The 26,625-nt window shown below is 45.1% G+C and overlaps 15 protein-coding genes and 1 non-coding gene across 16 annotated transcripts; 10 read left to right on the forward strand and 6 right to left on the reverse strand.

The window, feature by feature from the left end:
* Positions 1–28: 28 nt before the first annotated feature.
* On the reverse strand, positions 29–868 carry PUMCH_001471 (uncharacterized protein; the record flags this gene model as incomplete). The annotated part of the gene is made up of 1 exon (XM_063020519.1): positions 29–868. The coding sequence occupies one exon, from the start codon at positions 866–868 to the stop codon at positions 29–31; it is 840 nt and encodes a 279-aa protein (XP_062876589.1).
* Positions 869–2,965: 2,097 nt separating this feature from the next.
* PUMCH_001472 (uncharacterized protein) lies at positions 2,966–3,238 on the reverse strand (the record flags this gene model as incomplete). The annotated part of the gene is made up of 1 exon (XM_063020520.1): positions 2,966–3,238. The coding sequence occupies one exon, from the start codon at positions 3,236–3,238 to the stop codon at positions 2,966–2,968; it is 273 nt and encodes a 90-aa protein (XP_062876590.1).
* A 556-nt stretch (positions 3,239–3,794) lies between these two features.
* Positions 3,795–5,696, forward strand: PUMCH_001473 (uncharacterized protein; the record flags this gene model as incomplete). The annotated part of the gene is made up of 1 exon (XM_063020521.1): positions 3,795–5,696. One exon carries the CDS (start codon positions 3,795–3,797, stop codon positions 5,694–5,696), a length of 1,902 nt encoding a protein of 633 aa, XP_062876591.1.
* A 788-nt stretch (positions 5,697–6,484) lies between these two features.
* Positions 6,485–8,110, forward strand: PUMCH_001474 (uncharacterized protein; the record flags this gene model as incomplete). The annotated part of the gene is made up of 1 exon (XM_063020522.1): positions 6,485–8,110. One exon carries the CDS (start codon positions 6,485–6,487, stop codon positions 8,108–8,110), a length of 1,626 nt encoding a protein of 541 aa, XP_062876592.1.
* A 308-nt stretch (positions 8,111–8,418) lies between these two features.
* On the reverse strand, positions 8,419–9,519 carry PUMCH_001475 (uncharacterized protein; the record flags this gene model as incomplete). The annotated part of the gene is made up of 1 exon (XM_063020523.1): positions 8,419–9,519. One exon carries the CDS (start codon positions 9,517–9,519, stop codon positions 8,419–8,421), a length of 1,101 nt encoding a protein of 366 aa, XP_062876593.1.
* A 126-nt stretch (positions 9,520–9,645) lies between these two features.
* On the forward strand, positions 9,646–11,964 carry PUMCH_001476 (uncharacterized protein; the record flags this gene model as incomplete). Its single annotated transcript, XM_063020524.1, has 1 exon — positions 9,646–11,964. The coding sequence occupies one exon, from the start codon at positions 9,646–9,648 to the stop codon at positions 11,962–11,964; it is 2,319 nt and encodes a 772-aa protein (XP_062876594.1).
* A 559-nt stretch (positions 11,965–12,523) lies between these two features.
* Positions 12,524–12,904, forward strand: PUMCH_001477 (uncharacterized protein; the record flags this gene model as incomplete). Its single annotated transcript, XM_063020525.1, has 1 exon — positions 12,524–12,904. The coding sequence occupies one exon, from the start codon at positions 12,524–12,526 to the stop codon at positions 12,902–12,904; it is 381 nt and encodes a 126-aa protein (XP_062876595.1).
* Positions 12,905–13,791: 887 nt separating this feature from the next.
* On the forward strand, positions 13,792–13,862 carry PUMCH_001478. Its single transcript has one exon. It is a non-coding gene; the product is annotated as a tRNA-Gly (tRNA).
* Positions 13,863–14,052: 190 nt separating this feature from the next.
* Positions 14,053–14,897, forward strand: PUMCH_001479 (uncharacterized protein; the record flags this gene model as incomplete). The annotated part of the gene is made up of 2 exons (XM_063020526.1): positions 14,053–14,059; positions 14,644–14,897. 2 exons carry the CDS (start codon positions 14,053–14,055, stop codon positions 14,895–14,897), a joined length of 261 nt encoding a protein of 86 aa, XP_062876596.1.
* Positions 14,898–15,143: 246 nt separating this feature from the next.
* Positions 15,144–17,249, reverse strand: PUMCH_001480 (uncharacterized protein; the record flags this gene model as incomplete). Its single annotated transcript, XM_063020527.1, has 1 exon — positions 15,144–17,249. The coding sequence occupies one exon, from the start codon at positions 17,247–17,249 to the stop codon at positions 15,144–15,146; it is 2,106 nt and encodes a 701-aa protein (XP_062876597.1).
* Positions 17,250–17,336: 87 nt separating this feature from the next.
* On the forward strand, positions 17,337–18,332 carry PUMCH_001481 (uncharacterized protein; the record flags this gene model as incomplete). Its single annotated transcript, XM_063020528.1, has 1 exon — positions 17,337–18,332. One exon carries the CDS (start codon positions 17,337–17,339, stop codon positions 18,330–18,332), a length of 996 nt encoding a protein of 331 aa, XP_062876598.1.
* Positions 18,333–18,886: 554 nt separating this feature from the next.
* On the forward strand, positions 18,887–20,002 carry PUMCH_001482 (uncharacterized protein; the record flags this gene model as incomplete). Its single annotated transcript, XM_063020529.1, has 1 exon — positions 18,887–20,002. One exon carries the CDS (start codon positions 18,887–18,889, stop codon positions 20,000–20,002), a length of 1,116 nt encoding a protein of 371 aa, XP_062876599.1.
* Positions 20,003–20,539: 537 nt separating this feature from the next.
* On the reverse strand, positions 20,540–20,890 carry PUMCH_001483 (uncharacterized protein; the record flags this gene model as incomplete). The annotated part of the gene is made up of 1 exon (XM_063020530.1): positions 20,540–20,890. One exon carries the CDS (start codon positions 20,888–20,890, stop codon positions 20,540–20,542), a length of 351 nt encoding a protein of 116 aa, XP_062876600.1.
* Positions 20,891–21,193: 303 nt separating this feature from the next.
* On the forward strand, positions 21,194–22,555 carry PUMCH_001484 (uncharacterized protein; the record flags this gene model as incomplete). Its single annotated transcript, XM_063020531.1, has 1 exon — positions 21,194–22,555. One exon carries the CDS (start codon positions 21,194–21,196, stop codon positions 22,553–22,555), a length of 1,362 nt encoding a protein of 453 aa, XP_062876601.1.
* A 123-nt stretch (positions 22,556–22,678) lies between these two features.
* On the forward strand, positions 22,679–24,505 carry PUMCH_001485 (uncharacterized protein; the record flags this gene model as incomplete). The annotated part of the gene is made up of 1 exon (XM_063020532.1): positions 22,679–24,505. The coding sequence occupies one exon, from the start codon at positions 22,679–22,681 to the stop codon at positions 24,503–24,505; it is 1,827 nt and encodes a 608-aa protein (XP_062876602.1).
* Positions 24,506–25,435: 930 nt separating this feature from the next.
* On the reverse strand, positions 25,436–25,987 carry PUMCH_001486 (uncharacterized protein; the record flags this gene model as incomplete). The annotated part of the gene is made up of 1 exon (XM_063020533.1): positions 25,436–25,987. One exon carries the CDS (start codon positions 25,985–25,987, stop codon positions 25,436–25,438), a length of 552 nt encoding a protein of 183 aa, XP_062876603.1.
* Positions 25,988–26,625: the final 638 nt, after the last annotated feature.

The following is a 26,625-nucleotide window of genomic DNA, read 5'->3' on the forward strand; positions in this document are numbered from 1 at the left end:
TCTAACCTAAGGTAGAGATTCAAAGGTATCACGAGAAGATGACGACCGGTGCTTGCGTCTGGAAAGAATGAGATTTAATTTTGAAGGGACGCGGATTGAAAGTCCAGTGCTGCAGCATGAGAGAGTCCAACTCTTTTTGAAGAAGTAGATCGATCTCAACATCACGGAGCTCCAGTTTCCCGCCAAGCTTCATTAATTTGCTTTCAAAAGACTCATGAAATTGTTTCTGATGCGCATTTTCGGGCTTTACCTCCTTATCCGTACATATAGTGACCTTGCTGCATACTCTCAGACCAACTAAACGATCTGTATGAATGCTTGAATTGCTCGTACTTTCTGCCTTTGATAGATTGCAAGGAGGAAGGTCTCTTGAAGGAGATTTTCTGTCTTTATCGGATGTTTTCTCGGATCGCTGACTTGGCGCCTTTTCGTCCTGCGAAACGAGGCAACGGTTCAGAATCTCGGGCTCTGAAATAAATTTAGACTGACACCACAAGCTCAGACTGGTTAAATATGGGCCAGAATCAGACTTCATATCGTGTGACCGATGATTCTGCAACTGAGGGAGCCAAGCCCTCGGTTTTGGATATATCCTCTCCAACTCAACCTCAGGTGCCACGAAGAGACTCTCATCATTGAATGACAATTCTGGAGCATTCAAATCTATTGATGTAAAGCTCACATCCAGGATCAACGGCTCGGATGCTGGTTCTCTCTCTCTGCGATATTCTGGAGAGCATCTAGCTTTGGTGGGTGAAGAAGAGCCGACAAAATTGAAGATTGGCACTGAGACTCCGGCAGGACTGCCCGAGCCAAAAGTTTTAGCAGTATGGGACAAAGCCTTCTTTACTTTCGAGAGAAGAGTCATGAGTAGTGCTATGGGTTTGCTAAGGACTGTGCGAGTATTGTAGAGTTGTTGAACGACACACATTTACAGGTGGATCACTAGATTGACAGAAAACATTAGGAGAATATCGATAAGCGGAGAAAATTAAGCTACTTTATGAAGCTTGTAAAGGGAGGTACTTTGGTATCGGGTATATGCTACCACTGTCTGGAAGGAGATTACGTCATTTTGACTCGAACCAAAAGACATTTGATACATCTGTAAATTATTCTTTTTATGTAGGTACAATACGGAGTGTTTATCCTTCTGTATTCAAACCTTTCCTTCTTTATCGCTACACTCGACAAAACCCTCCATTCCCAAATCAAATGGATCCCAATTCAAATGACAAGTCAATCATCTATACTATAACATAAGAAGGCCTTTTAAATCTCAAAAACAAAAAGAAAATACACTACAAGATACTCCCTTAAGGTATTGATTTCTATTTAGCAACACACAAACACCATCCATAACCCCTTTAAACCCCAAACTTCGTAAAAAAATCATTTTATTTCAACCTTAAGCGGCCTTTCCAGTACCAGCCTTTGGAGGATATTGACCTGCAACTCCGTCAGCAGGAATGCAAGTGCACCATTCAGACTTCTCAATGTAGTCCATGACACTTGGGATATGTTGGCCGCAGCCAGTCCAGGACTTTTGCTTACAAACACCACAGTTGACAGGTCTACACATATTGTTAATTGATTGCTTTGTTTTTCTTTTGTTGATGATTTCAGGAATGGGTGCAAATTGGCTCCTCTTATATACTAAGGCAGGGAGTGCAGACAAGAACAGACGTTGACACACCGTGTCAGCCAAGGGACTGCACCCAACGCACCGACCCGAACCTAGTCCTTACCTTACTAAGCCGAATACAATCGGCGATTGTGGGGGCCGAAAAATTTCCATTTTGGTCAAATTTGACCGGGCGTATTTTGAAGTGTCGGATTTAGTTGATGGTTTGGTGGGACACGTTTTGGGATGATTGACCGAGCCGATAGCCGACGGCGCCGTTGGCGAATCCAGGTGAAAAATTGACAAATGTGGTAGGCCAGAACGATAGTGTAAAGTAAACTAATGTTGATATTATTCTAACTTAATTGATCCTGTTGCGGATTGAGTGTGCTGTGGATCAGTAATACTTCAAGGTCCTTAGAGATTGAATCTTCTAGAACGATTTTCTCTCTCCCAACTTTTTCGTTTTTCATTGTTTGAGGATTTAGGAGTTTTGAAATGAAGTGTTGGCCAGTAGTAATTAGCCTTTGACAAGGGAGCACGAGCTAGTGAACTCATAGTACTACTACACATTCTATTTGCAATTAGAAAGAATCCAAATCGCAAAAGAGTGAGATCGTACAATTGTTCAAAATTTCTTATTGGCGGTGTCATTGCAGAGACTCAAACATCGTAGAATACGAGAACCATGCATTTGGAAAAGACATGTACATGTGACATGCACTCAATTCGATTAGATGTTGGTCATCGAACAAGAATGAGTCTCCTATCGAATAAAGCTCATGGAACAGACTCAAGAATGCAATGGGAATATCTAGGCCTATAAGATAAGTTCTTAAAGAGGCCCGTTACATTCGAATGCAAGGAAAGATTACCACGATTCGAGAATAAATCGAAAAAGACGGTTTCAGGTATAATCTAGAATATGTGTGACCAAGACGCAAATTTTGAAAATTTGTTTCTCCTATTGTGTAGCATCCTCCAATTCTAGTATTCCTTTGAATAGAGGCTACAACAGAGTAGAAGTCTGCAAAAGATTGAGGTGTGTCCCTTGCCAAACAAACGAGAAGGAATTATTGTCTGCCATATTATCAATGGTCCACTTTCAAGAACAGAACACCACACCAGTTCAGTCATTTCTCCCTGTATGGCAGTCCTACCACCTCTACTCCATTGATAAGTCACATCACATATAAATCTCGACCTTTTATACACTCGATTACTTTTAAATCCCCCAAACTGTCTCTAACTACGTCTCCAACTATCTCCCGCTATCCCCACCACCTTCTACTATCTCTCTCCTACACTTCTCCTACACCAACCAATCGCAGTCATACATTTCTACATACAGCCGCCAACCTGCTCTCTGTGAGCCTCAATAACGTCACCGTCCTCCAAGTCCAAGTCCTCGGGAGTGTTATCTGGCGACAACCGCGTGCCGTCAATCAAAAAACGCAACGAATCCATAGACTTACCTTGACGCTTGCAGAAGGCCTCCATCAACCGCTTCATGGGCGTGGTCTTTTTGATTTTGAAGAAGATCTCGGCGGAGCCGTCGCTGACCTTCAAGTTGATGTGGGTGTCGGACTTTTCTTCCTTTGGTTGTTCGGACATGTTGTTGTTGTTATGGGAAGAGTGCAGGTTTTGGAACTGCGATAGAGGTGTGTGGGGGGCGTAATGTGGGACGGGAAGGAGAACGTTCGAGAATTGAGATTCGGATTTTTTTTTTAAAGATTTGATGGTGCTTCAATTTTTTATTTTTTATTTTTGTTTTTGTTTTGAGTTCTTGCGGGCCGTTTTGGTCCTGGTAATGAATCTGAAACATTGCGACTGAGGTGAAACCAACGTCTTTTTTCAGACACTATTCTCTTTGTTATACTCTGTTAATTCTGCCCCTACTCTTACTTTTTTCGTTTTTTATCTTATTTTGAGCTTCACTGTAGATTTGGTCAATATTTCCTGTATCTTGACTGAAGAAGGGCTCTGATTTAGTTCTGTTGTCTGCTATACCTCTTCTCTAAGCTTTCACTTCTGTAGCCGTAGTTCTTAATAATTTCTTTCGGATAATCCGAATTTCTTTTTTAATCTCTCGGTTTTGAAGCGTTGAATTTAGACTCACTTGTTCGACTGTCTTAGAGTGTCAGTAGATTGAATCCATTAACAACTTCTCATGAGAGTCTTTCTCTCTACAGAAGAATGCCTTTCGCAGGCTTGGATTTCTCCTCCAATATTGATTGTTTCTCTTGCCCTCATCAAAATCCAGTTCTTCACATCCTCTCTTTTGGGAACCCTCTCTTCTCTACAAAATTCCGCTAACACCTCTTGTCTCGAATCAAACAATTTTTTCAATGAATCTCTTTCGTTTGTGGAACTCTTTCAAACTGCAGTGGAGGCTGCGGTGAAAGATTGGATGGTGTATACCCTCCGCTTAGTCAAGCTATTGGTATCTATCTCCATAGCTATAGCGGCATCCCTAATTTCCTTCGCCTTGGAAATTTACTTAGGAACAATTACGTGTCTCTCTTTTGCGTTGGTTCAAGCTACCATCGAATTTGCCGCTCAACTTTTGCGTCTTGTCTCCAGTGCTCTCGAGGAGGCCGTGAACGCTGTTTTGGCCGACTTCAACAAAGCCATGGGAGTTATTTCTACAGCAATTAACACTGTGGTTCTGGGTGTGGATGCACTCAACTCCATTTTTGGTTCGAAAAATCTGCCGGATACTGGAACGTTTCTGAAAACGGTCCTGAAGGTGAACCTCACCATTTCGTCCTTGAAAAACGTTGCGATTCCAACTCTGTACATTGACAAAATTGGGAATTTCTCAGAAGAGATCCCAAATTTCGACATTGTCCTTTCAAACGTTTCTTCGTTGCTTACACGGCCCCTTCATCGTTTGGCTATAAATGTCGAGCAGCTACCCGTTCCAACTTGGAATGAAGCAAGCTCAAAGAAAAACATTCTGGTTTCGTCAAGAGATACTCTTTTGCCTCTATGCACAAAATTGGAAGATGTATTCACCAAAGCGCGGGCACTGGCTGTGTCTGGGTCGAGAATAGCAAGTATACTTCTTGCGGTGGCATTATTGATTCTCACAGCTGCAACTTTTTTCATTGTCTACTACAAATGCAAAAAGAAAACCAATTTCTATCGTTGTTTGGCCGCCGAAGATGATCCATGTCATGTTGGAAACAAAATAATGCAATTTGAATCGGGATTGATGCGCATATTTGCTTTGAAGCTCAACGAAAATATACAATGGTGGCTCAATTACTCTCTTAGCGACAACATGCTCAATTGCTTGGTAATAGCTGTGATGGGCTACATATCGGTGGGCTTCCAATGGTCTGTACTCAGAGCAGTGAGCCGAGAGGTATCCAGAGGAAGAGGGCTCTTGAATTCACCAGAAATGCAAGAGATTATGCAGGGTCAATTCTCAACCTTCTTGGATGTATTGCAAACCTCTGTGAATGGACTGGTCCTTTCGCTCAACAGTGCCCTATTCGCCTCATGTAAAAACACATCATCGGAGCTTCTTCTCAACATGCAAACATTCCAAGAAACAACAAATTCGACTTTGTCTTCAGTCTTCAACAATACACCTTTTGCTGCTCCGATACGAACCATTGTGTATTGCACAGTAGGACGCAAGATTGAGGCTGTTGAAGACGGGCTAACTTGGGTAACACAAAATCTCAATATTCCCTCGCCGCAAATCCTGTTAGGTTTAAAGTCGATTTTAGGATCGAGCAATTCCTCGAAATGGGCAGGAAATCCTTCGTTGATGGCACTGAATATGATTGCAAACATAGGGGAGAGTTATGACAAAGCAGAAAAACAAATTCGCTCGGGCATCAGAGCTGAGCTCATAACTTGTAGCATTTTCATGGGCATCTGGATCCTCTTTGCAGCGATAGGTGGCTGTATCGTGTATTTCAGACAGAGAGGTAAAAAAGTTGTTGTCGAGAAGGAGATTAGCTGGCCAAAGCGACATGATTTTTCTGGACCCCGAGACTTTCTCAGTTTGGACCGTTTGCCTCACACTGCTTCTTCGTCATATAGCGAAGCCATTTAGCGCTGGTATATTTAATAGATCATTGTAATTCTAAACAGAGAGCTAAGAAGGCGTCAGTACTTGTTCATTTTATCGGAAGGGATGAAGTTCTTGTAATAATTATAGAATCACCACGAATTTCTTCAAATCCAATACATTCTAGCCTTTCTCCTAGTCCGTTTAGCCCAGAATACGCCCCTAAAACTGGAAACACAGAGTATAAAGGGTCAAAAATAAGAGAAAAGAAAACTAACAGAATTAACTGTTCTTGATCTATCGTACAAAATACATCTTTTGTTAGGTTCCTCCTCGAATTGAACCCAAATACTCTACCCTACGACGCGAAACAGCTTCCAACTAACAGATGAAAATTGGACGACTCAAAAACATACCTTAAACCCATTCATGAAAACCACAAAAACCAAAAAGCGAATCATTTCGAAAGTTATAACCGTTCCATTAAGGTTCGCTCAATAGGCGCTGCCGCATGCCATTCTGCAGGCATCCCATCTCTATCGAATATAACCTATAATACCACAACTAAACATACGAAACTCATGGTAAATTCACTATCAACTTTGACAAAACCAAAACCAATACATTCAAATAAAGATTTGGATTCCATTATACCCCCGTGCCCAGCAAACGCGTGACCTTCTAGGGCTTCTCACGCGACACCCGTGTCACCGCGTACCGCGTTGTTTTGGTCATCCTCACCCTACGCGACAAGCACCTATCTTGACGCACCGCAACCATCCAATTCTCGCACCTCCACTTTCAATCGATTCTCCACTTCGATCCCCATCACGATGTCGGAAACACAATTCCCTCCATCATCGCCCGTGTTGCACGCGGCAGATCTGTATGATCCATTCACACTGAAAAATAAGGGTGACGATTCAAGAGGAAGAGCTGTTAGAGAATATCCGACGCCAAACCCTTCGTCGACCATCGGACGGTCATCGTCGCCTTCGAGACAGGAGGAAGAAGATGTCAAGGACGACTTTTCACTCTCCTCGAAACCTACTAAACCCGTAGTACAAATCAATCGGGACTTCAACGTCTTGAACCCAGACAAAAACGTCTTGCGTGTGCCGTTGATGTCTGGCCGTCCGCTGGTCGTATTGGGCCGTAGTTCGAAGGCATGCGATTTCCATCTTCGTCAGAATGGCGGTTCTGGTGGAAAGTTGGACAAAACCATTAGTCGTAGACATGTGCTTATCCAACACAATGACAAGAAAATCACATTCCGGTGCTTGGGCCACAACGGCTTCACGATGATGATTCCTAGAGTCTGCGGAGTGGTGCGGAAAGAGGGCGCTGACGAGCATGCCTATACACTTGTAGAGACTGAAAAGCCACTCGAAGACTCGGACGGCTCCAAGACCATCTGCTTAGATAATGACCACACCGAGTTCCATGTGATGCGCAATGAGTCCGTGGAGATGCCCCGTTATGCCAATGTGCTCTTGCAAATCCGTGATAATGTGGTGCTTGTGAATCCCGAAGATCAGGATGAAGAGTTGACCGATGAGGAGGAGTTGGAGCAAATTGCTCCTGTGCCCGAGCCCGTATCGATCCAAACTCCAAAGAAGAAATTGATCGACTCGAAGCCTCCCACTATTGAACCTAAACCTTTTAGCATCAGAGCATCTAACGTTGAGCCTAAGCCTACTGAGGTGAAGGAGCCTGTCGTAGCACCAGCTGTGAAGAGCACTAGCGCGGCTTTCTCGACACCCCAACGCACAGAGAGCGTGGCTCCAATGACTCCATCCAAGGGCTCTTTCTCGACAAAGTATGCCGACCAAACCACCCCTTCTGTCCGGAGACACAAACTTCCTACCAAATTGGATGACGACAAAGAAAACAGAGCGCCTCTGGAGCCTGTTTCCCAGTATTCTGCCGTCGGTGTTCCCAACAGAGCTACCACGCCATTGGCTAACAAATCTATGAACAACGCCAAGCAAGTGAACTTGAAGAGAAGGGCTGCTAGCGAAGAGCCTACACTTCCAAAGAAGGCAAAGAAGGAACTCGTGCATGATGCTCAGGGTAAACTCATCATCAGCCAAGAATGCATCCATGACGTCAAGAATGTCCGCGAAATTGAGAACATTTTGGTCAATCATTTGGCCTTCTCTCGGTTATCATCCACGCCAGCTTCGGTTCTCAATGCAATTCTGGCCACTGTGGCCAAGTTGTCCATCAGACAGCTCAGAACTGTTCTCCACAACGCCGCTTGCATTGGTGTGATCTACAGACAAGGTAAGGATGCTGCAGGAAAGCCATTAGAAGAAGAGTATTTCTATGAGCCAGAGAAGGATAAAGATTCTGAGCGCATACAGTTGCTTTCGCTGATTAAGGGACATGGCGGTCTCCGGGCGTGTAGAAAGACACACAAGCAGTACTACTGGAAGAAGCCAGCTGCTAAGAAATAGGGTTTTAAGGAATATTGAATTTACGAATACAGATTGATTTTGTGTACGCAAGTGCTGTGCAAGTGCAAGTAACGTTTAAACGTAGATGCTCTTTACTGTAGCTGTCTTTTGGACTGCAAATTTCTAATCTAAATTGGTTTTGTGTGCTGTTTCAAGATTTTTGACCAGACCGAATCTTGAACATCGTAAAACATCCGCATGTATGTATATGCATATCATTATCCTATGTACGCTGATATGTGTCTTTCTGACACCCTGAAACCTAATAAAACTAAAACTAATAAAAAACACCCCATAGAAAAAGATACCTAAGCTTCCACTTTGATACGCTTCACTGTCTGTTTAGCTACAATGGTGCGCTTCCCAGACTTGGACACTTGAACCTCTGACTCTTCAGAAACTGCCACTTCATGCTTGATTTTTGCTCCGTCAACCTGGTTGACTCCATTGTTGAGGTCCACAAGATCAGCTGCGAACATAACCAGCTGCGCCCATCCAGCATACTCACCGAACAAGTTTTGCAAGTGCACACGAACCTCATGGTATGACTTAGCGTTCATGATCTTTGGTTTTTTGAACTTATAATCACGCACAGCAATCTGAAGAACATGAGTATCGACAGGAACGACATCGTGTTTATCGAGTGCCATGAGACAGATACAATCAGCTACCTTTGGTCCAACACCCACGAGTTGAAGCAAATACTCATGTGCCGTGTCGTAAGATTCCTCACGCAATGCAGCGAGGCTCTCAAGGGTTATATCGGGATATTCCGGGCTCATGAACATGGCTGCTGTCTGTTGGATGTATTTGGCTCTGTACCCGAAACCAAGTTCCCGCAAACGACCCTCCACGCTGGGGTCACAGAGCTTCTCTGGCCCCGGGAAATTATGGTAAGGCATTCCCTCGAAATCACACACGAAATCGCCGAATTCATCACATAGCGAATCGCACATTTTGGAGATTCTTTTCACATTATTGTTGGACAGACAGATGAACAGCACAACAGTCTCCCAGGGATCCTGTCTGAGCATGCGGATACCCGGAAAAAACGAAAAAGAGGCCATCTCGGAGTTTTTGACATATTTCTTCTCTACCGCACCCCACTCCTCGTAGAGTTCCTCTAGCTTCACTGCAAGATTGAAATAGTCTGTCACGAACGCCAAAACTGCGTCCAAAACAGCATCGCTCGAGGCAAGCGTTCCGCTCTGGTCATTTATGACTCCGCCGCATCCATATTCGATTTTGGTGTCGTCCTGTCTGAGCAAAACGATCTTATCCTTGGTTGTAAACCGCCAAACGTTGTTCATATTCTTCCAGCGAAACGTCTGGCCACAGCGGAGTACTCGCGCCAATGAAACTTCCTTGATAGAAAGCGGAAGCGTTCTCCATACGATATCTACTGTCATTTCCCTAGAAAGAAGACGCGTCCCGATTAGGAATAGTAATTGATCCCATCACCAATGAAGATGCAGGACCTCTTCCCCAAATCAGCACCTCCGATAAACAGATCTCAATATGAATCTAGATTTTAAATGAAGAGAAACGATTTGTTTGTTAAAGCTCGTAAAAACCTTCTTTTTTCGCTAAAAAAATCTCGATTGTCTTTCTATATCAGGTATCAATACCTGCAGACTAACCAGACCAAATTTCCACTACTGAAGTGGACCAATTGTCGAATGGAAGAGGCGTGCCCGCTCTGTTTTAAAAGCTTTCCGCTCAAATTTCTTGAGCGGCATGTCAATTCCTGTCTAGATACGGTCGGCACCGAAAAAGAAGAGACGCGGAAGAGCCCTGAGGCGGAGAAAGAGAGACAAAACGCATTCACAGCACTTGGACTCCGTTCAGATTCGAAAAAAGCCGCCGATAAGAATAAGAAAGGAGGTGCAACATTGACCAGTATCTTGTTGGCCGAAAAGCGATTGAAAAAGAAGCAGGAAGACCTCGAACGGCGCATCAGTTCTGAACTGAATGCTGAAAAGTTGCCGGAGAGACATGTGATTGATCTTGTTGATAGCATTGATGTGGAGCCAAAGTCTGAAAATGATCAATTGCTGAGTTCTGTGCCTACAAATATTGCTGCAGCCGAGATAACACCTGTCAGTTCTCAGCACAAGACTCAAACACAAGAATCGATGGACTTAGATCAGGAAGACGAAGAAGATCAATCGGCACTGCTTGCATCTGCATCAGCACTTTTACCTCAGAAAGTTTTGCTGCCTCACGAAGAGTATAGCAAGCTAAAACGAGAGTCAGAGTATCCATTGGCCCATAGACTCAGGCCCACGTCTCTCGATGACTTCTTCGGTCAGGAAAAGCTCGCGGGCGAGAATGGCATTTTGCGCAACTTCATTGCCGCGCAGAATATTCCCTCATTTATATTATGGGGTGTTCCAGGAGTTGGGAAGACTTCATTGGCACGAATTGTAGCCTCTTCATCCAAACATCGTTTTGTGGAGCTCTCTGGTACCGACAGCAATGCTAAGAAACTTCGTGAGACTTTTGAAACGGCTCAGAATGAAAAGCTGCGGTCGGGGACGAAGACGATTCTATTTCTTGATGAGATCCATAGATTCAACAGAGCTGTCCAAGACCTTCTTCTCCCTGCAATTGAGAAGGGAGTCGTGACTGTGATTGGAGCCACTACTGAAAATCCCTCGTTTTCGTTGAACAATGCCCTCTTGTCCAGAATGCATACGTTTGTTATGGAGCCTCTCTCTCATGAGGCTTTAGTCCGAATATTGAGTAAGGGACTTCTTCTTCTCAACAAATCCCGAAAAATCGTTTACAAGCTCCACCTTATGGCTTTCAGCAAAGAATCGCTTGACTACATAGCCCAGTTGAGCACAGGTGATTCACGGGTAGCCCTTAATTTATTGGAATCTGTAAATGCGTATCTCTCGGGGCTTCAGTTCAAGTCCATTGATATTCAGGATGAAAGCAATGAAACTTTTGAAATCCCACCCAAAACTGGAATCATCAAGGTCTCATTAGATAAGCTTAAACCATTACTCAAGACTAGAAACTTCCAACAATCCTACGATCGTAAAGGCGACAATCACTACGATACAATAAGTGCCTTTCACAAATCTGTTCGCGGCTCTGATGCAGACGCTGCATTGTTTTATCTTGTTAAAATGTTACACGGCGGTGAGGATCCCCTTTTCATCATACGCCGAATGATAGTCATTGCAAGCGAAGATATCGGACTTCGCGACCTGACATGTCTCCCTTTTGCCATTGCAGCACTTGAGGCCCTTCAATTTGTGGGAATGCCAGAGGGAGAAATCATCTTGGCGCATTGTGCGGTAAAGCTAGCTCGAGCCCCCAAATCAACGAAACTGTACCGAGCACTTCGAAATGCGCAGGCGCTACTCAAAGAAAATCCTCAAATAGCTCAATTGCCAGTTCCAATCCACCTTCGCAACGCTCCAACTGCCCTTATGAAAGAGTTAGGCTATGGTGAGCTGTACAAGTACAATCCGAACTTTCAACATGGATTGGCAAAACAAAACTTTCTTCCGCCTGAGGTCAAAGATCTCCATCTAGTAGAAGAGACCCATTTGGGCCTAAATGTGGATGACAATGTCGATAAGAGTGAGTATGAGGCAGCGGAAAAAGAAGAACAAGAATACAAATCGTTTAAAGCTCTACGGAAGAGTCAAATCATGGATCAGATGGCAAACTTTCGAAGGAGACACAAAAAGAGAAAGTTTCGCGCGAGCGATTATCTCTCTTCTGATGATAGAGCCGAAGGACTTTCCAGCTACGACGAAAATCTCAGTAAAGACGCACAGCCTGAGTATTTCGATGGAACTGAGATGGATAAATATTCACAAGGGCTTGCTGATTAGAAAAGTCCTGTTTGGCAGAACCCTGGTTTAATTCCTCCCAGATTGTTCGAGGACAATCAATTGCATTTTGTCCGACGACACTGGGGATTTTTGCAATTTCCGAAAAAAGTCGAACTTAGTGAACTTTTTTATTTTTCCATGCAATAATATATTTCTCCGAGATTACAAAGTACTCAGAGTAGAGGTTGGGTATTAAAGTACAATCCTTAGAAAATCAACAATTTCATTGGCTCCACACTGAAACTCGAATATCACGCTCGAAATTTTGCAAATTTTGAATAAATATTTCACAAATTTTCATTTAGCTCTTGACATTTCGTGTTTTTTCATCTTAATGTTTGGTTCCTGTACATGGCACATAAACAGTAGGCTTGTCTATTGATCTCCTCCCGATTAGGAAATGTAATTACATTGGTTCCAACACCTTTACTTCTTCAAGCTATCCCACTTAACGCAGACACACAATCTCTGTTAGTGTATTTATATTCTCTGGACAACAAGATCCTTGAATTCTCAATTCAACAACTCAAATTTCACCACTCTAGCCTCTATTCTCGGTATGGTGAGAAACAAACAAAGTGCCCGGCCATTGAGCGCCGGAAAAAGGCTAATTGGAATAACGGAAACGGCCCCCAAAAGAAGGCGTTACCGTCCAGGAACGAAGGCACTCAAAGAAATCCGCCAGTATCAAAAGAGTACCGATCTTCTTCTTCGAAGGCTTCCATTCGCACGGCTCATTCGAGAAATCGCTATTTCAATGCTAGGACAGCATTACGTAGTCCGTTGGCAGTCGCAAGCCCTTTTGTGTTTGCAAGAGGCTGCCGAGGCGTTTCTTGTGGGACTCTTTGAGCACACAAACCTCTGTGCGCTTCATTGTGGACGTGTGACGATAATGCCAAGGGATATGCAGTTGGCTCGTCGTCTTCGGGGGTTTGTTTGATTCAAGTTTTTGCTCGAGTGTGAAATTTCGGTGGGTTTTCGTGATAGAAGCTCTTGAGATTGGACAATTAGCTCAATTACGAAATATTGAGCATTTGCAGGCATTCTAGCATTTGCAGGCATTCTAGCATTTGCAGGCATTCTAGCATTTGCAGGCATTCTAGCATTTGCAGGCGTTCTAGAGAGAATTGGTGGTGTTTGTTTAGTTCCGGTGGATTTATTAATATTATTATTGGCTGTGGTCACTGTAGAGATTTGTACAGAACTTGACCAAAGAGACGAACACGAGGTTTTACTCTCGGAAACAATAAGTGAGTACTAGCTCCTGAATGCCTTTTCAATTTGTTCGAATTCAGAAAGCGGGAAAAGTAACATCGTATGGATTTGCTCGGCTATATCTATGTCTTTCCGAATGTGTAATCTAATGAGCTAAGGGCCATGATTTTCTAGTTGACCAAATGATAACTATTGACATTTGAAGATTTGGCCAAGCTTACATGTTAAAACTGGTGTTAAATTATCAGGATATGTTGTGCCGGCTGATTCTATAGGAACGTATCGATTTCTCTCGGATCTGACAAACCTAAGTAGTTTCACCATGTTTCAAGGACGATCCCAATTTTGACGCAATTCATACGCAATCTAACTCTTAAAATATTTTCTAAATCTCTTAATAGCACCAAACACTGTAGATCTATACTCACGTCCAATACTATCTACTACAATACTATCTACTACACATCGGTGCAACAGTGCTGAAACCACTTGAATCACGAAAATATTCAGACAATATGTTTCAAAATACATTTCTCGGCCAGACAACCTCAAAAACTACCTCCTTTTCAAAGTTGATTGTTGTTTTCATCCAAGCACAACAAAACACAAGAAGCGCAAGTGGTTTAGTGGTAAAATCCAACGTTGCCATCGTTGGGCCCCCGGTTCGATTCCGGGCTTGCGCATTACTTTTTGTGTTTCTCACTTTCTCATTGTCCTTCTATATTTTTTGCGACCCCTACCTGTATCCAGGGCACAAGCCCTACGCCCCACGTGATGCGCATCCCGCCTGCGGCCCTCCCACTGCAGGCCCTCAAATTTTTCCCACCACTTCTCCAAACTTCTTTTCAACTTCTACAATAATCATCAGTCAACATGGGTAGTATGTAAGGCCACTAGAAACAGCACGATTGCTGTCATATAACGAGATGAACAAGAGAAGATCCCGTCGAAACGACCACGTCCGGTCCAGATTCAGATATTTTTCAGAAACTTCAGATTCGAAGTTGTGACTTTTGAGCTACGATGCGAGGGAAAAAGAAGAAATTGTCACTGCTCATAACACAGAAAGAGATGATTGGATGAATCAATGTGAATTCCGTTTGAATACTGGTCAAGTTAGAGATCATCCATCCAGATATAGAAAAGTCATGAGTGGGTATAAATCAAGTGGTGCAACAAAGAGCAAGCGAATGTGGGCGAGCTGTATCTATTATTGACAACTCCAAGGTTGTTGCATCTATTGTGGGTTTTTGTCGTCTTCTGTCCTGTCACATTTCGAGATGACATTGACCCGAGTAATTTTTCACTCGACTCCTCATCTCATCTGGTATCATTTCTTTTGCCGTTTGTGCTTCCCAAAACTTATTCAAATCTTTCTCGACATATTTGAATTCTTCGTCCAGGGTTCTTCCTTCGTTCATTTTTCTCGTTCCTCTCCTTAACTCTTCATTTACTAACAAACAGAGGGTACTCCATCTATGGGTAAGAGACACAACAAGTCTCACGTTTTGTGTAAGAGATGTGGCCGTCGTTCCTTCCACGCCCAAAAGAAGACCTGTTCTTCTTGTGGCTACCCAGCTGCTAAGATGAGATCTCACAACTGGGCTTTGAAGGCTAAGAGAAGAAGAACTACCGGTACCGGTAGAATGGCTTACTTGAAGCACGTCTCCAGAAGATTCCAAAACGGTTTCCAAACCAGCATTGAGGCTTCCGCTTAGGTCTATCTGTACTAATACAATTTGAATGTAACTGACTGTAGAATGTGTATTGAAGTGATTGAAGAGTTTGAATATGTTTGTTGGTGAAGCTGCTCTCCTCTAACTAAGGCTTTGTATTCTGCGCTAGGCGAATCTTAGAATCTTTTGTCACTTATTGTTGTAGCATTTACATTTTGTGGTTCTTTTACTATGTATTGGCTCTCAAACCCATTGCAAACACAGCCAGTTCGTACCTTTGCAGCCATGTTATGGCATCTGGCTCGTCATGTTGAAATACAAGTTGTCTGCCTCGTCGTGATTGAGACAAACACCCAAGATTTCTCGTGCAATTTCGATTGTCTCTGAATCATAAGGAAACTCGAGTCCGTTCGCGAAATCTCCTTCGACGTCAGCCAATTCACCCGAACTGGATGTCTGTGGATTGTAAATATTTAAATGGGCAATTTCACGGCTACGGAGCTCGCAGTGTCGATTGAACACTTCAATGTTGAGTGCGCCTCGAGCCCTCACCGCCGCTAAGAGTTTGTGTGCCTCCAAAGAGAGCGAATCCGATCCGAAAGCAATTCTCATCAATACCACCAAGATCTCGTAGAGTGTTTCGGGGTAAATTAGCGTATTGATGTTCTTGTTCTCGTCTATAATGTAGTATAGCATACGCACCAAGATAGCTATGATTTGTATCCTCATGTACACATATTGATATCTAGGCTGTTGCATAATAAGATTCTGTTCAAATCCCATCACCCGCACAATCAGCTTGATGTTCTCACGCAGATTGATTATACCGCTCATTCCAGAAACAATCACAGACTCCAACAATGTGGCTATGCGTATTTTCAAGCTGAGCAAATGATGGTCATGTTTCAAGAGAATGTCAAACGCCTCTTTTTCCGACCGCGGTTTAGGTTTTGCAGGACAAGGAATAGAGGTGAAGGAACTGTTTAAGAACGCTGGAAGTCGGTGCGGGATAATGTCGACGAAAGACTCAAAGTTAGTGTTGTTTCCAACCATTCGGTTGAGGCCATAGAAAAGAAAGTCCTCTTTTATGTCTATGTCTATTAGGAAGGCTTTGATAAGCGACTTCACCAAACCCCTGTTCGCATCTTCATCACCAGTAGCAAAGCCATCTTCACTTAGTGACAGAAATATAATCTCCACAACATTGAAGACGGCGTTTATTTGAAATGTGTTCACGAACCGTTCGGTATTGTCAGGAAGAACTTTCTGAAGAAGGTCTGGGTCAAATACTCGCTTTTGCCAAACACCCCTAACCGACCCCATTCCAAATTGCGTGGATAAAACCATGGTATATTCTATGACATCAAGACATACCACGAGTGTAAAATTCTCAAGTAGTCGTTGCTGATAAGTGACATTCTCGTGACCCATAAGGGTTTCTTCCTCCTCGTCATTGAGCTGGAGTACGAACACAAATCGCTGGGTGATTTGACCCATTTCAACGAGTATGTGCGACGCCAAAGTTTCCGATACTGCCAGAGGTTTGAAACTTAGCGCAGCATAAACGAGAGATAAGAGAAAGGGTACACCTAATAGCAGATCCAGTCTGCTGCCGTGAAAACCCTCAAGTAATTTGCAGACGAGAGCGAGAACCAGCTCGCAAAATGCAGAAACGACGCCATCAAGGCGCAAATGGTTAAGGGTCATGAAGTAGGCCCAGATCTGGTCCAGAAGCAGCGATTCCGCCTCGATTCTGAAATTAGGCCCAACTTCTAACCCTGTTCGCAAGCAGACCCGCGAAAGGAGCTCCATCGACGTGCGGTCACTTCCATTGATTGTATAATGCCACAAATGATGACAAAGTTGCAGCCAGTCGTCCTTAATCTGAATAGGTGCTTCAGTAGGAATAGGTTCACTGACTACAGACCTTTTAACCGCAGAAACCTCCGCGCCAGATACCTTCCGCCGCTTTGTTGCTGAAAGTGACATCACTTCATTTCTCAAAAATCGCTTCTCGTCTTCTAGCTTATCTACAGACAGTTTAAGTGCATCGATCTGGTCTTTCGCCGAGTCCCTCGAGCCGTCAAGCTGCGCATTGAGTCGTGCAGCTTCCTCCGCCTTCAGTCGTTGCATCGATTCGAGCTGTGCGCGTAAAATTGCAATTTCACCTTGTGCTCTGAACAAGTCTTGCAGTAGTGCTCCGTTCACGACGGGAATTGCGCCGTTTGAAGCCGCTTTTGGGGCTGATTGTGTTGCCCGCATGAGCTGAAGAACGGCCTCATCGTCATCGTCGTCAAAATCAGAGTCGGACATCTCTATGTCCTTTAAATCAGCGCTGTTAAACGGTTGATTAAGTGTAAATAGGTTTACCCTCGAGAGTCCTGTATATGTCATTCTAATCTCTGCAGGATATGTCCTCTGAATATGTTAGGTCTCCCCGGTACCGGCCAAATGATGGGGACTGGAATTTAAACGCCATACATGTTGACCTACACATTGACCACATCGCGCAGGCAGTTCCGAGGGTGGAAAACTGCGATTAGAAAATTCAAAATTTCAGACCTCCATCCCTCATCTCTCATCGGATCTTCTCGCACAACGACTAAAATGGCCGGTTCCAAGGCAAGAAGCAGCTCCAAGGACTATTCTAGCAGCACAAGCAGCAGCGCTGCCAAAAGCGCCGAGCTGGGCTCATCGTCGGCATCTGTCAAACAAGAAACACAAGAATCGCTGGATTCCACCCAAAAAGACACCGCAAACGATGCTTCTCCGGCACCAGCATCGTTTGTTCCTGCACGTCCCTCCGTGCTCAGCTCGAAAGACAAGGACACTCGTAGACTTGTGGTGGTTCTCTCACAAGCCTGCTTGGAGACACACAAGATCGGAACTGGCGGGCCCGGCGGCGACAAGTATGCACTTTTGAACTGTGACGACCATCAGGGTTTGTTGAGGAAGATGGGTCGTGACATTGCTGAGGCTCGTCCAGACATCACCCATCAGTGTCTTCTCACACTCTTGGACCTGCCAATTAATAAGGAGGGCAAGTTGCAGGTTTTCATCCATACTGCTCGTGGTGTGCTCATTGAGGTCAATCCTAGTGTGCGTATTCCTCGTACATTCAAGAGATTTTCGGGGTTGATGGTTCAATTGTTGCACCGTCTCAGTATCCGGTCGGTCAATTCCGAGGAGAAGCTTTTGAAGGTGATCAAGAACCCTATCTCGGACCATCTACCCACGAAATGTCGCAAGGTGACGTTGTCGTTTGACGCCGAGATCCGCCGGGTCCAGGACTACGTCTCGACCTTGGATGACGACGAGAGCATCTGTGTTTTCGTGGGTGCCATGGCTCGTGGTCAGGATACATTTGCCGATGAGTTTGTGGACGAGAAAATTGGTCTTTCAAACTACCCATTGTCTGCATCTGTGGCCTGTAGTAAATTCTGCCATGGCTGTGAAGACGTATGGGGAATTATGTAAGATAGATAGTTTAATGGACGATACGAGAAAAGAGCGGAATTTTTTGAGGGCCTTTGGTTTCTTTTCGTAGCTTCTACCTAATACCAATTGATTTGACCAACTATGAGAATCTTGAAGGAAGCTCCTTACATTGAGTAGACAAATTGAAAAAGCAATTGTATTTTGTTTTTAATTCTCTTTTCTTAATTGAGAATCCTAACTTCTTTTTAAATTTAGAGGTTTCCATCTTCTCCACATTTCACATCTACGTACTTGCTTTTAGACACTAAAGAGGGCGAACAGCGGGCAGTTGCACTTCAAAAGACAAGATTTTGACAAATTTGGATCTTAATCATCGCGCAGCACTTTCAGGAACACTTTCGCCACCGGTTTTGAGCCCAAAAACTGACTACGAACTGCTCTCAAAGGCCTAGCCGATTTTTCACAAACCAGCGGTTATTTGCGCCAATAAAAGCATCATAACATAATTGTGTTGATTGGTTCTACAACTTTTTGACCTTTTCTGAGGCAAAGTTTCATCTCATCCATCAATCTGCCATCTGAACCGATTAGGTATGACAATTCCAGCTACAACTCGGCCCAAGGCCTCAGAATCCGGCAAATCCTCTAAAGATGGCTCGCTCACGCCGTCAGAGAAGAAATATGTCTCGTCAGATGACTTGTACCGGCACTCATCTCAGTATAATCTCTGGTCCTTTACTCAAGCACAGTTGGACGAAATGCGCCGTGCTGCCAACGAAAAAGGACGAAAAGCTGCATTGCAACGCTTTGAAGCAGCCCGGAGCTCCGCAGAAGCTGAAAATCCCGCTGTTTTTGCGGCTCATGGCGAAGAATTGACCTCCAACATGTTAGAACTTATAACGTACGAAGAAGAACAGGTTTTCCTCCGATTCATATGTCTGCAAATCATTCAGATTTGTGCACATTTCAATATGCCTACACAAGTGCGTGCCACAGCAATGTCGTTCTTCCGCAAGTTTTACCTAGTCCATTCTGTGATGGAGTATAGACCCAAGAATGTAGCCTACACGATTGTCTTTCTAGCGGCCAAGCTGGAGAATTACTTCATCCTGATTGAGTCTTTCTGCACACGGATCCCGAAAACAAAGGCTGCCGATATCTTGGGTCTAGAGTTTGAAGTATTGCAGACACTTCAATTCACCCTCCTAGTGCATCATCCATTCCGGCCATTATGGGGCTTTTTCTTGGACTTCCAGCTGGCGCTTCTCCATCCATCGCCAGTTATGTATGATGTTTCGGTAGATACGATCGGCAAGCTCTACGACCAAGCGAAAACGTGGCTAAACGAGTATGCGTTGCTCTCAGACGCTCCGTTCATGTTCACGCCTCCTCAAATTGCCTTGGCGGCATTCTATGATTGCGACAAACGTATCACTGATCGGTATTTACGTCTGAAGTACCTTTCGGAGGGGCCAGACTCGATGGAAACGATTGCAGAAGAAGAGGAGGATCCTGCTGTATCCAAGCACAAACAGACGCAAAAAGAGCAGTATGATATTCTTGTGAAGACACTAAAAAGGTGCATTGTTGTGGCTAAACAAGAATTGCCGACATCAAGAGAGGAAAGCGCCAAGATCGACGAGCGGTGCTTTTTCATATTGAGCCCGCAGAAGCTTTTGAAGAAGAAGATCAAGGCATTCAGTGCATAGAAAAAATAAGTTGCAGAGAATGGAAATGACTTAGAATAGAGTTGTATATTAAGTAGGGATGCCTATGTATGGCAAGAAGTAACTCGCTCAAATTGAAAGCTTTAGTGTGTTTCATTTCAAAACGCCATAGAATAAATGCAGCATGAATCTTCTGTTGTGATGGGTAATTTCTACAACTTGAGCGCAACAGCATTGTGAGTGCAATGACGCAGATCAATACCACGGAATTAACCCAAAAACACAAACCGCTTTCCCAAACTTGACTCACTGTCACAACTCACAAACACAGAATTGACTCAAGATAGTAGAAAACGATCACAGACCGACTTCAGCGAGGTAAAGTACCACCGTTGGCTTGATTGAAGGTGGTCCAGGCAAGTTCATCTGTCGCCTGAACTTACAATAACAACACACCGTCTCTGCTAGTTCGAGCTCATGCTCGTAATAAGCGCACTGTTCTGACTTACTCTCAGCTCCATAGACCCGTATCCTGACGGAATCCATGTAAACCCAGCACACAAGCAAATGAGCAGCCACTCAGGCATCCTTCAACTTCAGGAGCTCCAGCTTCTGTTTCTGGACGCCAAGCGTGGTATTCTTCTGCTCAACACTGATGGGAAGAATCATCACCAGGTCCTCATTCTTATCGAACACGCCTATGTTCTCATCCATGATCTTGATCTCGTTACGCAAGCCAATGGCAATCGAGCTGAGCGACGAATAGACGTCCTTGACCCCATTTTCAAACTTCTCTTTGATTTCTGCATTTTCGCGGCGGCTGGGTTCCGAGTATGTCTCGAAAACTGTGCCGATGTTCTCAAGAAGGCTGACGATATCGTCGTCGATCAGGCCAAGAGCCTCGAGCCGGGTCTGGATGAAGTCAGGCATGGTGTACAGGTCAAATTGAATTTCGGGTCCCTTTTTTCTGTCGTTTATCAGAAACCAAGTTTAGAAAACGACCAGAGCAAATATAGCGTCAAAATCCAGGCAGCCGCTATTTTCAAATTACCTGCAGTTGCGCTTCTTCGCAAATCCTCGAAATAATCTTTTCAATCGCGTCCGGACTGCCTAATTCCTCTTGCTTCCAGAAACAAAAGGTGTATCTGAAGAAAATCCGGGGTACTCATCTCAGACGGGAGAAACACAAACCGAAGCGCAGCACGGAAAACAGCTCGCAAATATCCCTGTACAATGGCCATCGATCTCTCGCTCGGCCGCATCGCGCGCCTTCTTGCCAAATTAGGAAACCCGCATCGGACAAAGTATCATTCGGTCCATGTAGCCGGAACCAACGGAAAGGGTTCAACGCTCGCCTATCTTTCTGCGATCTTGACCGCAGCCCGTATCCGAACGGGAAAGTTCACTTCACCACATCTCATTGCGTACAATGACTGTGTGGCCATCAATAACGAGACCTATCCAATGCAACAGTTTGAGCAGGTGCATCAGATGGTGGAGCGGGAAAACACGAAATGGGCGTTGGGATGCACGGAATTCGAGTTGTTGACGGCCACCGCATACAAGATCTTCGAGTTGGAGAACGTCCAGTTGGCATTGGTGGAGGTGGGCCTCGGCGGCACCTTGGACGCTACCAACGTGCTTGAGCCGGCCACAGACGAGTTTCCGGGCGGCGTGGTTGCCTGCGGCATCACCAAGATCGGCATTGATCACGAGAGCTTTTTGGGCTCGACGTTGCTGGAAATAGCGCTGAAGAAGGCGGGCATCATCAAGCCAGGTGTACCCGTAGTGGTCGATGGAACAAACGCTCCGGAAGTGTTGGCGGTGGTGCGAGAGAAGGCGCTCCGGGAGAAGTGTCTGTTGGTGGAGGCCGAGGCGGCCAAAACGCCAGGGCTCTTTGAATACCTTTCGCTTTCGAAGCTTGTGGGTAGCTACCAGGCGCAGAACCTCTCTGTTGCGCTCAATCTCGTGCAGATCTTGCGAAAGCATTCGTTTGCGATTCCCGACGGCGCTGTTTCCGAGGGCGTTGGTGCCACGAAGTGGCCGGGTCGTCTTCAGACGCTTGTAGATCCCGAGACTGGCTTATCGGTGCTCTTGGATGGAGCCCACAACGAAAGCGCAGCCATTGAGCTCGGCCAATATTTGACACAAATACGGGCAGAAAACAAAAACGGCAGCCATGCAAGCGTGCCAAAAGACTCATCTTCTGTGGATTCCACGTCCAACACCAATGGCCTCATCTTCGTTGTGGCCATGACCAACGGAAAGGCCGCAGACAAAATCTTTCTGCACGTCACCCAGCGAAACACCGACACCGTCTACGCGGCCACGTTCACGCCGCCGCTGAACATGCCTACTGTCAAATGCTACACGGCGGAGAAGCTTGCTTCCATCGCCCAAAACTACGTTACCGATGTCCGGATCGCGCCGACCACCGTCCGAGAAATTTTTACGCAGCTACAGGCAAATCGACTTGCTGGCGACCACCGTTCCATTGTCATTTGCGGCAGTCTTTATTTGTGTTCCGATATTCTTCGCACCTTGGGTGATGCCGCAACCCATTCCTCTATGGGTAGTACTACTACTGGTCACTAAGGCTACAGCAACCGCAAAGTTGCGACCACACACTTTTTTTTTCTTTAACTTGCAAATCCTTGTTTTGTTTGATACTTGGTCGACATTAACAATCACTGAATCCAGATCCGGGCCTCTTTCAAAATGGATATCGAAGAGCTTAGACTGAAAAATATCCAGCGGAACCAAGACTTGCTTCGGCAATTGAACTTGGACTCGCTCCACAAGAACATCGGCCGCGAGGCGCGTCCCGAGCCTAAACCCAAACGTGCGAAGCGTGCTCCAAAGAAAGAGCCGCAACGCGTCATGCCCACGCGTCGGTCTCGTCGTTTGGCCAATTCGCCGGAAAGTCAGGAGGAAGATCGTATTGAGGAGCAGCGGGCAGAGATGGAGCGTCTCCGGCAGCAGCGGCTCAAGGATATGCGGTCGATGAGGTTGGATGGAGATTTTGCGATGGACGACTTGGTGGCAGACCTACGGCTGGGGAGCCTCATAGACGAGGACAAGATCTTGGGCAAGAAGTTGGCCGCTGAGTTGGAGAAAATGAAGAAGGAGCAGGGTATCAAGGATGAGGGTGACCAGGGTGAAGACGTTCAGAAGGAAGAGCACGATGACGAAGATGAAGAAGACAAAGAGGGCCAGAAGGATGAAAAGAAAAAGAAGCCAAGTCAGAGCAATGTCAAGGAAGAGAACGACGATGCGGTAAAGACAAACGTCAAAGCTGAAGACACTGAGGACAATGAGGAAGAAGTGACTGCCGAAGTACCATACTTGACGACATTGAAAGAGCTTGGTCCAAAATACACTCTGTTGGAAAACACATCTGAAGCTGTGGAATCCAGTTCAGCATCGCTCAAAGATATGCGTCTGAAATTGCTGAAGTTGGCTCTCACTAAGAACGCCGACCCTCGGGACTTCAAACTCACCTACAACAGAATCACCTCGATGTTTCTCCATCTGGCCACTTCCGATCGTCTCGTGGCTGCGGGCGATACAAACGGAAACTTGGGCTTGTGGGCCGTAGATGCTCTGCATGACTCGGAGCCAGTGGTGGCTTTGTTCAAGCCACATGGTAGAACAATCAGTCGTATCGCCGAGTTGCCGCTGAACGCTCACAAACTCGTTACTGCGTCGTACGACGGCTCTTGCAGAATGGTCGACCTTGCCAAGTTCGTATCGACAGAGCAATTTGTTACCGGCAGCGCTGAGGAGCCGGCTGGAATCTCAGATATTAGTGTCATTGACCAAAACCAAATCTACGCTACCACATTGGACGGACGATTCCTCCGGAGAGATCTTCGTGAACGCAAAGGCTCGGAATATCTTCGATTGCATGACAAGAAAATCGGAGGGTTTGCGGTCAACCCTAATGCAGATTATCAGATAGCCACCGCCAGTCTTGACCGCTCAATGAGAATATGGGATTTGCGCAATATCAAAAAGAAAAACACAGTCTCTGAGTTGGAGGATGGCCTTAAAGCGCCGCACTTGTATGGATCCTTTCCCTCTCGACTTTCCATCTCGACTGTTGATTGGAGTCAAAGCAACAGATTGGTGTGCAACGGCTACGACGATAAAATCCAAATTTTCGACTACAGTGGTGCCAGCAACAAATTGAAGGTCATTACCAGCTGGAGTGATACATATCAACCTGATGAGAAGACGAAAACGGACGGTATTGTTCCCGAGAACCTTGAGAGCTTCAAAAGCATAAACCACAACTGTCAAACGGGGCGCTGGGTCTCGATCTTGAAGGCTAGGTGGCAGAAGCGGCCCGCCGACGGCTATCAGAAATTTGCCATTGCCAACATGAAGCGGAGTATTGATTTGTTCAATGAGGATGGAGACCGACTCGTGACTTTATCTGATCCAGATCTCATGACGGCCGTACCTGCGGTTGTTGCATTTCATCCTACAGAGAATTGGATTGTTGGAGGCTCTTCCAGCGGAAAAGTGTTCTTGTTTGAGTAGATTGAGAGAGATTAGGGTTACCTGACTTTTAGTCGGGTTAGGAGAGAACTCGAGTCACATTTATAGAATTAATATAGTTTTCTGGACAATGACCATGTTGTAGAACTAACATCCAGCAAAAAACCAAGTAGTGCTACATCTACTTTTGTCCGAGAACGGACCTACAATGATTAAATCATTACTGTTTATTACGAGGACCCCATCGCTTAAGCAATAGAGGTCATGACTTGCCAGACTCTGATGACGTTGTCAGTGTAACCAGCAAACAAGTTTTGACCGTCAGCAGACCAGGTCAAAGAGATAGCCTCAGGCTCCTTAGCCTTAGCAGAGACGGTGAACTCAGGCTTCAACTCGTCCAACAACTTTCTCTCTTGCAAGTCGAAGATCTTGATACCAGAAGCGGTGGCAGCAGCCAACCAGTATCTGGATGGAGAGAAGGCCAAGGCGTAGACCTCAGAAGAGGCGTTCAAGGTGTACAAGGTCTCGTTGGTGTTCAAGTCCCACAAGATGATGACACCGTCCTTACCAGCGGAAGCGTTCAAGGATCCATCTGGGGAGATGACGATGCAGGAGACGTAACCGGTGTGGCCGATGAAGTCAGCGTTAAGCTTGTAGTCGGTCAAGTCCCAAGACTGATGTTAGTACGGAGAATATGGAGAGGAGATGGGAGGGAAGGATGTGTGCATATCAGAGATCTTGGTGATAAAAATATGTCTCATTCGCAGCTGGCGGGCCACGTCTGAAGTAGCAAATATAAGTAGCATCATTTAGCACGGTGGAGAGAAGAAGAGGGAGAAGTGAAGGATGCACAGCTCGAGGAGCTGATAAAAAAGAAAAAGAAGGGAGTACAGCTCGCAGAGCTGCCAATAAAAAAGAAAAAGAAAGGGAGTACAGCTCGAAGAGCTGCCAAAAAAAAAAAAACTTCCCAGCTCAAAGAGCTAAAAATAAACATACCTTAACAGTCTTATCCCAAGAAGCAGAGATAACGGTGGAAGAGTTGGCACCTGGAGAGAATCTAACAGCAGAGACCCAGTCCTTGTGGGCTGGCAAAGTGTTGACACAGTGACCAATGGAGTTCCAGACCTTGACGGTCTTGTCACGAGAAGCAGAAACAATCTGTCTCAAGTTTTGGGAGATGGACACAGACAAAACGTCACCGGTGTGGCCAGTGAATCTCATGGTGGACTCACCGGTCTCCAAGTCCCACAATCTCAAGGTCTTGTCCCAAGAACCGGACAAAGCGTAAGCACCGTCGGCGGAGATGGTGACGTCTTGGACGATGTGGGAGTGGCCAACGAAGGACTTCTTTGGAACACCGTATTGGTTGTTCTCACCACCAGTCAATTTCCAGGCGATCAAGGTCTTGTCTCTGGAACCGGACAAAAGGAGGTCTGGCTTGGACTGGGTGGTGGCCAAGGAAGTGACCCAACCGTTGTGGCCCTCAAGGGTGCCTCTCAAAACCAAAACTTCTTTGCTAGCCATTTTGTGTGTGTGGTGGAATGAAAAAAAATTGAGTGAGAAATTTTTGAAGAAGAGAGGTTGAGACTTGGTCACGTGACGGGAGTGGATGTGCTGACGTTTACGCCCGCAGCGTGCTCGGGACTACGCAGTCGATGGTGACTGTTTTTGCCGAGCTATATGCAGGTGCATTTTTATAGTGGAAGTGAAGTACAGGTGATCTGGGGATAATCTGGGGATCTTTTGTTTTTGATTTCATTTTTTTGGGGTTGTTTTTGTTTCTGTTTATATTGATGAGGCTTTTTGGCTTCGTTTAGACTGATATGGTGCAATTGATGTGGGTATTGGATGGTGTAGTCGTAGTAATAGTACCAAGTACCTCTAGATAATATGAGTTTAGTGTTGGCATTACTAAGACATATGATCGCACTAAATTATGGTGTGATTTCAATTGTATCGTCATGATTGTGTTATTCATCGTATAGTGGTAGGATACATTAGGTACTCATAGCTCAGAAGTAGTAGTATTCGTCTAGTATTATTCTTACAGTTCATTCTGTATTTCTACATAGATGGAAGAATTTAAGCGATTTCTCAATTCCATCTTTTCTAATATTCCACTACTTTAAGAGTTTAGTAGAACGCATTGCACTCCAATTTAA

The sequence above is a fragment of the Australozyma saopauloensis genome, chromosome 2 (genome assembly GCF_035610405.1).
Source record: "Australozyma saopauloensis chromosome 2, complete sequence".
NCBI classification, from domain to species: domain Eukaryota; kingdom Fungi; phylum Ascomycota; class Pichiomycetes; order Serinales; family Metschnikowiaceae; genus Australozyma; species Australozyma saopauloensis.